The 11,540-nt window shown below is 34.5% G+C and overlaps 2 protein-coding genes across 3 annotated transcripts in view; both read left to right on the forward strand.

Moving 5' to 3' along the window:
• The first annotated feature begins 560 nt into the window (after positions 1 to 560).
• Positions 561 to 5,862, forward strand: LOC107556140 (D-threo-3-hydroxyaspartate dehydratase). Its single transcript, XM_016239180.1, is given in 10 exon segments — positions 561 to 597; positions 857 to 1,015; positions 1,701 to 1,853; positions 1,855 to 1,979; positions 2,084 to 2,264; positions 3,201 to 3,322; positions 3,414 to 3,536; positions 3,539 to 3,596; positions 4,717 to 4,822; positions 5,305 to 5,862. Coding segments are annotated over 9 exon segments (1,107 nt in total). The 5' UTR covers positions 561 to 597; positions 857 to 866; the 3' UTR covers positions 5,395 to 5,862.
• A 1,614-nt stretch (positions 5,863 to 7,476) lies between these two features.
• Positions 7,477 to 11,540, forward strand: part of LOC107556157 (protein FAM126B-like) — a 20,372-nt gene continuing 16,308 nt past the window's right edge. For both annotated transcript variants that reach the window (XM_016239205.1, XM_016239213.1), the window contains exon 1: positions 7,477 to 7,729. The gene's annotated coding sequence lies outside the window, so the exon portion shown is untranslated. The remainder of the gene's footprint in view (positions 7,730 to 11,540) is intronic.

Consider the following 11,540-nt stretch of genomic DNA (forward strand, 5'->3'; position numbering starts at 1 on the left):
AAATGTAAATAATATAATAATATAATATATTATCCGTTGCATATCCAGACGTGCATATATAATATAATATAATAATACATTTTGACAATGTTTGCCTGAAATCTTATTACATTTTACAATACATTTTTAAGGGAATAACTTGTGCAACCAAGACAATACAAATATGAATACAGAGGTTAAAGTAAACCTACAAAATATTCCTTGCGTGTACACCTAAAAGTCTGCACAATATTTAAAAAATATAAGAATTCGTTTTTGGTTTTTTTGTGGTAGATTATTACAGATTTGTTTTGTTTAGTTTTTTTTATTAAAATTTAAATGTCTGTCTTGGACAATGGTTAAATAAAAAAATAGATATACACATTAACGCTATTTGAAAAATACAAAATAAAATAAATAATGAATAATAAAAGTTTCTATGAGGGGGGGAAAAAATCAACGTTTTTCTTATGTTTTCCCTAAATATTGTCAGGAGCTTTAAGTTAGAAAAATCGGGTCTTATATCGCTGTGTTGTTTCTGGCCTCTCTCTCTCTCTCTCTCTCTCTCTCTCTCTCTCTCTCTCATTTATTGATCAGAAGTTGAGCCTCTGCTTTATGGTAAGGGAAAGAAAAGCTGCGATTTACAGTTTATCATCAGTGTATCATAACTATTTGACAGGGGTTGACCATAAATCAAGCTCATGTTTACTTGATCTTTTTCAAATGTATTTACAACTGCAATTAGATGCTTAGATTATGTGATTTTAAAGTTAACTTGCAATTATTTTACCTGCACAACCTGCATCTTTTTACCCTCTGTGCAGGTTTACATTTAAATCGCTTAAATGTGTTATTGTATATATTTAGTTTCTTCTAGTTTTTGGGTAATGGCGACTGTTGAATCCGTCAAAGACCTTCGTACTCCAGCACTGATCATAGACCTGGATCAAGCGAGAAGAAACGCTGAAGGCATGCTGGAGCGCTTCCTCAGTCTAGGGTTCCAGCTCCGACCTCACATGAAAACACACAAAACACTGTAAGAGTCTCATCTCAACAACTCCAACCTCTTGAAAATGCTTGCAAAATACTCTTATTATATGCCCTTATCAGGTTGGTCTTGTTCACTAGTAATTTTGACTGGCGTCTGCCAAATAGTATTGGATACTTAGTGCACTTAAAGTTTTACTATATAACAAAAATAAGTAAATGTCAAACCAAGTGTCATTTATTAAAAAAATAATAATAAAATAGCACAAACACACATTTAAAGCAAAACATTTCACAAAAAGAAGTTTTAAACTATTAAACTATATATACAGTGGGTACGGAAAGTATTCAGACCCCCTTAAATTTTTCACTCTTTGTTATATTGCAGCCATTTGCTGAAATCATTTAAGTTAATTTTTTTTCCTCATTAATGTACACACAGCACCCCATATTGACAGAAAAACACAGAATTGTTGACATTTTTGCAGATTTATTAAAAAAGAAAAACTGAAATATCACATGGTCCTAAGTATTCAGACCCTTTGCTGTGACACTCAAATATTTATGTTGGATTATTATATAACAAAATATCAAACCAAGTGCCATTTATATAGTAAAACAAAGTATTTGGACAAAGGAACATTTAATTAAACCCCAAAATAAAAATGGTGTCATCATTAACTATTAATGTTATAATGCTTGTTTCTTTCTTCATTCATGTTACATGTCTTCAGGGAATGTGCGGACATCATGACAGGAGGCTCTCGTCGTTGTATCGTTGTGTCTACTCTAGCGGAAGCCTCATTTGATGCTGATAACGGCTATGATGATATACTGTATGCATACCCTCTGCCATTTGATAAAGTGGAGAGCTGTGCTGAGCTGTCCGAGACTTTCTCTATTCCACGCCGTGGTGGACAACCGCCTCGCCCTACAGGAACTGAAGAAGAGACCTCTGAAGCAGGGAAAAGTCTGGAAGGTGTGGATGAAGCTGGATTGTGACAATGGGAGAGGTAACACTTGAAGTTGGAGTTCACCAAATGTATGTCCAAATGTTTGAAGTGTGGTTTTCGATGTAGTGCAGTAAGATAAATTGGTTTGTTTTGTGTTTTGAAAGCGGGTGTTCCTCATTGTGACCCAGCTGCGCTACAGCTTGCCCACGAGATCTCAGATACTTCAGGGGTGGAGCTGACGGGAATGTACGCCCACTGCGGGAACACCTACGCCTCTCAGGGGGAGGAGCAAATCAAAGCCGTTGCTCGGGAAACCACTATGATTACACTGCAGTTCATGGAGAAGTATGCTGACATCATCTAACGCTCACTTAAAGTTCATCTTTAAAAACATTGATAATTTAGCAACATTAATAAATGTTATCTTTTACAAAATATATATATATATATATATACTATACGTTATAATATTGTGCTGCCTAAGTTTACTAACATTTAAAATGATTGATTTTAATTTTTAGTATTTTTTTTTCTTTGATTTCTTTAGAACATATCATTTTAAACACTGATAATTTACAATCTTTAGCAAAAAAATAATTGGGAATAAGTATATTTTTTATATAGTACATTATAATTTTGTGCCATCTTTATTCACTTATAGTCTTAAAATTAAATGATTTTATTTTTTAATTGTTAGATTTTTTTATTTATACATTTTCTTTTTTAGATTGTAAATTATAAAATTGTGATGTCTATATTCAATTTTATTATGCTGACTATATTCACATTTAAAATAATTGATTTTAATTTGGTGTTGTTTTTATTTAGACAACAAAATGTTTTAAAATCTGATAACTTAATAACACTAATAAATGAAATCTTTAAATATTTTTTATATTGTACAACATATTCATGTGTTGCATGTAAAATAATTGTATCACTTTTTTTAGTATTTTTAATATAGTCAACAAAGCGTATAATTTTAAACACTGATAATTTAACAACACTAATAAATATAATCTTTAGCAAAAAATAAGTGTATAATATTTTTATATTGTATATTTTATATATTATATGGTGATGTCTAAATTCACTTGTTGCATTTAAAATAATTGATTTTAGCTTTTAGTGTTTTATTTTTAATTTATTTTGACAGTAAAGCATGTAACTTTAACAGTTGGGCATAATATGAATATTATCATTAGCTTATTGTAATTTTTAACATTTTAGTATCAGTGCATCCCTACTTAATATGCTTTGTATTGTTTCTGCTATCCATAGGTTGAAGGCTGCTGGAATACAAGGTACCAAATCCAGCATTGGCTCCACCCCTTCCTGTAGCCACCCAGTCCCCGACATGGCCATGTTGAGTGAGGTGCATCCTGGGAACTACATATTTTATGGTCTGTATTGCCATGTTCTCCTGTTGAATCGTTGTAAGCAGTGATGTTATCAGTTTGTTTTGAATCATAATATTATCCGTTGCATGTCCAGACGTGCAGCAGTCCCTCATTGGATCCTGTAGACTTGAGGATGTTGCAGTACGGGTGCTGACGCGGGTCATAGGTCACTACCCACACAGGAACCAGTTACTTGTAGACTGTGGGTGGGCAGCCATGATGGTGGGGGGCGCTTACCTACAGGATACGCCATCATTGAAGGGCATCCAGAACTCAAGTAAGAGGTCATGTGACTGGAAATGAGAATTGTATTTTTTCCAGGGATGCACAAGTGGTACCATATAAGTTACTGGCGGATAATAGTATATAATAATGAAATTTTGAAAATAGAGGACATTTTAATTAGTTGTTATTATTAAATTATTATTAATTTCCATTATTTTTACATTTACACTATTGTTCAAAGGTTTGGGGTCAGTAAGATTATTTAATTGATTTGATTTGATTTAAATTAATACTATTTAAAAACAAAAGTGCATAAAGTTGATCAAAAGTGACTAAAGAAATAAAAAAGATATATATTTCCAATAAATGCTGTTCTTTTGAACCTTCTATTTATCAAAGAATCCTGAAAAAATGCATCACGTTATTCACAAAAAGCTTTATTAAGCTGACAACTGTTTTCAACATTGATAATAATAAGAAATGTTTCTTAAGCAACAAATCAGCATATTTGAATGATTTCTGAAAGATCACGTGACACTGATGACTGGTGCTGAATGTTGCTGAAAATTCAGGTTTGAAAATAGAAACAGAAAATGAATTACATTTGAAAATATATTACAGTAGAAAACAGTTATTTTAAATTATAATAATATTTCACACATTGTTTTTACTGTTTTTTTTTTTTAGATTAAATAAATGCAGCCTTGGTGAGCACAAATAATTTAACAACATTGTTAAATGTATTCTTTAGCAAATGTGCATTTCAGTTTATTTTATTAAAATGATTGATTGTAGTTTTTAGTATTTTATTAAACTATTTAGACAGTATATAATGTTTAATATCAGCCATTTATCTACCAAAACAAATATAACTATCAAATTATTGTTATTAGCCTGAATTGTAATAGTGGTGCATCTCTAGATTTACATTAAGCCCCCTGTCTGCATAGCTTTTGAATGATTTGAATTGACATTCAAAATGTGATTCATATGAGAATAAATATTTAAGCATTAAATCCATTCTCAAATATTAAAAACGTCATGACATTGCATAATCCTTTTTTTTTTTTGTATTTGTTTAGATGTTTATTTTACATCACAACAGTGCAAGAAGGAGGTTTTTTGAGTCAGATGATATAAAAATAGCATGAAGGGTGTCGTCTGTTTTGCAGACTGCTGTCTATGACTCAGGAGCACGGCAGGGTGGAGCCCATCTCTGGAAAACTGGACTTCAAGCAGTTCCCACTGGGGTCACTCCTCACACTCATGCCTTACCATGTGAGTTACTCACCAACTCACTCAAACAAAGCACGCAGAAACACACCGAATTCAACTGTGTGAAAGGACATTCTCCATTTGACTAAGCCATTGCTTGTGCATCAGAAGTCGTTGACTGTTTTCCTTCAGGACACACATTTGGTCATCAACACTGTATCCAAATTTTTATTGTACAAGAGTAAACAATGATATTGATTGATGTTGCCATAAAGTGCATAATTCCACTACTACACAACATTATTAACTTGACTTGGGCTGAATAAGAAAATATTTCCAATAATTTGCTGCACAAAAAACCTGGTCAGCACAAGCTTTGTTTATCCTCAGTGCAATGAGTCCGTATTTAACATAGCCTAGGGTTAAGGGCTTGCCACACCATCTATCAGTGTTGGCAGGTACATTGTTTTTTCTCTTCTGTTTTTAATAACTTAACATGACACATGTTAATACAATGAAGCTGATGTTGTATGTTTTGTTGACAGGCTTGTGCTACAGCTATGATGCATCCGGTTTATTTTGTCCATTCTAAAGGGAAGATTATAGACACTTGGAAACCCGCTCGTGGCTGGTAGCAATCTCTATCTGACGAACTCTTGTACAGCTGGGGGACTGTGGTTGGAAACGTTTTAGACTCGAAACAACTGAGTTTGCTGTAGGGCAGGTGTCTATTAGAAACCCACCTTAAGAGATTCTTTATCCGGAATCAAGTGCATTATGGGTTGGTTCTTTCCTTGAGGAGCACTCGTTATGTAGCCTAGTATTCCAGTGAAACAGCCTTTGTGTAAAGGCTCACATTGGACTTAGTCTTCCTTTAAAAAAATATTTTTCCCTGATTCTTTCAGCAATTAAGAACACTAATATTCTCTTCAGACTAATGAAGGACTATGGAAAGACTGTGATTTCTTACTTGTATCTGACTGAACTTGCATGCAGTGTGTTTTATGTGCTTAAAAAGAGTTTTGGAAAGATCTGAAATGGCGGAATTTCTGCTTTTACAAAAAGCTAACAACATGTATCTCAGTTTGTAATAAAATCATTTACAGTGGTATTATTTAAAAATCTGAAGCTTTTTTATTTTAATTAATGGATGTTTCAACTATGGACACTTTTTGCCCTCTGGATTTTATGAAAATAATCTCTCTTAAACGGCATATATACATCAGTTACATGAAAATTTGGTCATTTCTGTCTTTCTGTAGCCCAAATCCAATCAATAATATTTTCACAATTTTTGCATAATTTGAAAAAAAAAAAAAAAAACACGCACACAGCTTGATTGGAAATGAAAATTGGAAAGATTCACAGTTGATATTTACCGTAATTTTCTTTGTTTTCTATACATATCACATCCCATATTTCATCTTAAGGTCTTCACCATTTTTTAAAAAAATGTAACAGTTAGATTAAGTTAGAGCTCTACATATACCGTAATTCATTTTTTATGATGGATTTTCATAGAGATACCTGGAATGACAGTAAAACAATACAATCTATGCATAAAACAAAAATCAAGCAAAACAAGATGTTGATATGACCTTCATAACAAAAAGTATTAAAAACAAATAAATACAACCTGGGACATAAAACTGCCTAACGATGACGACAATAATCCCATCATTTTGTGCACAGTTTGTAAAAGATTTCCATCCATTATGGAAAATGCAGTGCAACAGCACCCAGACTGTTTGCTATAGTTGCACGACCCCTTTCACCCATCGAACAGCACAAGAGAATTGCAAACATAGGCTCTTCCAGGGGAACTCCAAGTCCACTGCACTTTTTATTTTTTATTTTTATTGCATATGAACATATATAACAGTAAGAGAAATACAGCTTTGCATATAAATGCCACAAGATTACAAGTCAAAAAAAAAATTAGCCAGAGGAAGAAAGAAAACACAAAATAAATAAATAAAACCACTAAAATAATGAAGACGGTACAGTTTACTGGTCTATTTCAAATTTGCAGATAATGTTAGAAGTCCTGAGAGCTTTTTTTGTTTTACATTTATATACCATATTACAGTATTGTTTAAATTCGTTGATAATATAAAAAAATTTGGTTTACCACCCGACCACTTCATTTTGTGTGTATGAAACTTCCCCATTACAACCAGTAATTGAATAATATACACTTGATCCTTTTCTATCCCATAATCATCAACATATATCATTATATCAGACCCACCCAGTTTAACAGCTGTATTAAGTTTTCTTGTATTGAAATTCTCAACATCAACCCAAAATATCTTTGTGTAGATGCAATGAAAAAATAAATGAAAAATAGTTTCTTTTTCATTACTACAAAATTCACAGGAGTAGTCAATATTCAATTTAAAACGTTCCAATATATGTTTCACCGGATAAATTCTATGCAATATTTTATACGAAACTTCCCTGAGTGCATTTTTACTTGACGCGTGTCATCTGTCTTAACCTATGCAGTCTATGGTCTTAACCCATGCACGGTCACCTTTTCACCTGACCAATTGAGTCGCTCTGATCGAACCCACGACACAACTGGCCAATAGCAGCGCAGAGCGGTGAACACCGCTCAGCTCATAACTCACCGCACTGCGCAGCTATTGGCCAGCCGCGACGAGGGCTCGATCAGAGCGACTCAATTGGTCAGGTGAATAGCTGCAAGTTGGCAGGAAGAGCTAGAGAGCGGAGATACATGATGATGTCAACACGGCAGTGATCCTTTCTGTCGGGCAAACACAAGGCCTTTTTAACCCATCGATTCCTTGTTATAAATAGTAATGGTCCGGTGGGATTGTACAAGTAATGTTGTGCCTGATCTCAGAAGTGGTCGTTGTGTCGGGTCTGTCCTTTAAGGCGCATTGCAGCTTTGCTCAAGGACTCCAGCGATCATCTGCAGCATCCGGAGGAGTCCAGATCCTACTGGTATGTCGTTCAGAACCATTCCATTAGAATCTGTGTATAAACGTAGATGAGCCTGTTTAAATACATTTGAACTACACATGGCGGAAGATGACGCTCATTCGGTTCAATTTAGTCCGAATGATTATGAAATATGATTATTAAATTACATTTATGGTCACTAAAAAGTTAACTACAATATCGCACGGATGATTTGCATATCACGTTCATACTTGAATTTTGTTACAAGGACACAAACGTATGACCATGCTTTATTTCTCTTCTAAATACAGCCGTGAATTATTGTAAATAAAACTCCCGCTTTTTAATGTTTATTTCAGTATATATTATATTATTACAATGAACATTAGGTCTGAGCAGATAATTGTACATATGGATTGGATATAGATTATTTCTGGAGGACACTGGAAGCTAATGCAAAATGATTAGGTTGTTATTATGTAGTGTGCTGTTTTATCATATTAATAGATTAATACCAAGTATTCAGTATTTATTTTGAATTTGATTGTTGTTCACTAAAATATTATTAATGTAAACACATGAAACACTGTTAGATCGTTAAAAACTTAATGGCAAACAATAAAGATTTCTTGCCAAGCATTTATACTTATTGTACACTTACTCTCATTGACTGTGATGTATTTCGAACCTTTAATAGTTAAAATTTAGTTTTTCACCATTTGGTCACAGGCCATCATGCTTTTCATTTTAAAGGATTATTATTATTGTGTGTGTGTACAAAAAAAGCTCAAATCACTCGTGAAGTGATTTAGCTGCATCCAATATAGTCTTGTGATTTGGCTGGCACTAAATACAGAAACATTTTTAAAACAGAGAAAAGGATGCACACTAGGTCTGAATGGGTTAAAAATAATATCCTTCTGCATATCATTTGTTTTTATAGATTTTTTTTAAGAAAAATGCACCCTTTAGTATCAGCACAATAACTTGACCTTTGGCTAATTTTTTAAAGCATTTTTCAACACATTCTCCATTCTCTGGATACCTTTACGCCACACACTCTTTGGCACTATTCCACCTTCTGGCATAACACCAATTTTAAGTCTCATGCACAGAGTTTAGTGATTTGATGCCAGTAAGGCACACCTCTAAACCAGCAGTATGAAGTTTGCATTCTCAACGCCCCCCTCCCGCCCCCCAAACACAGATGCACCAGTGTGGAGAGCAGGAAGCCGGTGTTCACTGAAAAACCACAGTCAAATGACACAGAAAGAATGGCAGTAATCACTGGGGCTTGATTTGCCAGTGAAGTAACCCTGGAGTAATTCATTAATCAAACTAGCTTGGTCTTTTTGCCCCGGACTGGGAGTTGTTTCTATCTCAGAGGAGCTGGACTGTGACCCTTGGCAAGGTCTTGTATTCTGTGCGGCACAGAGATTTGTCCGGGCGAGATTAGACACCATCTGGCTAATTTGACAGGATTGAGATTGATGAGATGTATCTCGCACTGTCAAAACAAAATCATTCTTGGTGTGTTTGAATGCATGCATCTAGGAATGTGTATGTTTGAATATGAGTCCAAATTTTCACTCGAATGTTTGTCCTCACTATGGTAACAGTGTAAGCTGCACATATCTGATGAGATTTTGGGCGTCACCACAGTTTGGAGTGTGTTTCAAGCAGAGTTCTTGGGAGTATGTTGCACAACCTATTTAACAATGACCTTTCTATTGTGTCCCGCTGCGGTCGACAGGCTGATCATAGTAAACTCTGCTTGTTGAATGCTTACTACTTTGATCTCCGTTCAGTGAAATCCCCTCTCATTTTCCCTCTTCCTGCCTCTTTGCACTAAGCTCTTTTCACAATGGCTATTTTAGGCCTCGCTGTGCGTATCTCTTCGGGGGGACTGTATACACTTAATTATCTGGCACTGAATCTTGTAAGCTTCTTACCCGTTGGCAAGGGTTGGAGAGCAGGCGTCCTAAACGTGTTGCGTTCACGCAGCAGAGGAATGTTTTGGTCAGTCAAATTGCCCCTGTCTTGAGGTAAGGCTTTGATACAGAAGGTCAGCAGATGGGAGTATCTCTTGAGGAGAGTGTTGACTGCTACTTCGTTGCAGCCGTGCTGCAGTTTTGAAATGTTTTAGTCATGGTTGAGTCTGTTGCAGAGCCTCAGGATAAACTTACATTTTTGACTTGGGAGGGACTAAACTGAATGGTTGACATGTTGATGAAGTTTTGTTCCAGCATCAAGATTTTAGGTAAAAATTCATATAAAAGTGTATTTATGGATTTTAGTAGGGCTGCCCTCGACTAAAGATTTTTCTGGTTGACTAGTAGTCGTTCATTTTAAGCATTAGTCGACTAATCGCACATTTATTAATAAACCATTTAAATCATGCTAATGAGCCTTTAATTGCCTACATAGCCTAATAAGCACTCAAGCACACGCATATAGCTTGTCACAGCACACCGGCAAAAGTAATGATGATAAATGTGTTAGGGAAAAACAGTAAGATTAAACTGCATTAACATTTTAATAATCTATTGATAAATTAATGTTTTCGGCTTAAGAGATGAATTCAGCGACACTGACTCATCTCCACAGTAGTGGATGCGCATACAAGTTTCATACAGATTACATAAACTGAGAATATATATATATATATATATATATATATATATATATATATGAGCATATGCTATAAAGTGATGAACATGCACACATGCACCTGTGAATCTATATATATATATATATAATTATTATTATTTTTTTTCAGATTTGAATTGTTTCATTTGAAAGTAGTATTTTTCATGTCTGTAAGGCCAGTATGCACGGAGTTTCACGTTCAAGTTCACAGAGGCCGAGACGGCAGAATGCGCATCTTGTTTGCTTTCATTATTTTACAAAAGCACAATGTTTTGTTGTTATAGTCAGTGCACACAAATAAACGTAGAGGCTTTACAGATTTGAAAGATGTACTACTCTTATGTGTATGACAAAAATGACGGAGTATTTTAAGAGCAAGTGACTGCACCGGCGCCTCCATCTGTCATGCATTCCGCATAGACACTTGAATAGCGCACATTTTTCTTGGTTAACATTAGATTGAGCGGCCATGTAAAGTTGCTACTACTTACATATTTCAGATGATAAGCCATATTTGAGGTCGCTGAATGATAGGCGAGCATTTGGATGTACTGTATTACCACAAAATCCAGCCGTTAACGATCTGTCCGTCACGGACTGTGTGACCTCACCACTTCCTTTGGATTTTTTTTTTTGCGACTAAGCAACTAATAAAATTTTGGTTGACCAAGCCTCTTCTCGCCGACTATTAGGGGGCAGTCCTAGATTTTAGATAAATTTTTCCTTTACTGTCCAGCCCAGCTCCTGCATATTTAATAAATAAATAAAACAAACAAACACAATATTTGTCTATAAGTTTTAAGCAATTAAGCATAATAAGACTTTTGATTTAATATATACAGTATGTTTAAAATTACACTGCATGTATGCTGTAAGTGGTCACCGTTTATTTTAGTAGGAACCAGACTCACAAAATTACGGTTACTAGCCTAAATGTACACTTTGTTCAGCAAGGACACATTAATCACAGTAAAGACATTTATACTGTTACAAAAGATTTTTGATTTAAGACTGGACTGGAGAATGGCTGCTGAAAATTCAGCTTTGTCATCACAGAAATAAATAAAATAAAGAGGCTATTTTAAATGGTAATAATGTCACATTATTACTGTTTTACTGTATTTAATGTTGTTGTTTTTTATTATTAACTAAATGCAGCCTTGGTGAACATGAGAGACTTCTTTCAAAAGCTTTAAAAATTCTT

The sequence above is a fragment of the Sinocyclocheilus grahami genome, unplaced genomic scaffold (genome assembly GCF_001515645.1).
Source record: "Sinocyclocheilus grahami isolate Dianchi unplaced genomic scaffold, SAMN03320097.WGS_v1.1 scaffold20.1, whole genome shotgun sequence".
Classification (NCBI taxonomy): domain Eukaryota; kingdom Metazoa; phylum Chordata; class Actinopteri; order Cypriniformes; family Cyprinidae; genus Sinocyclocheilus; species Sinocyclocheilus grahami.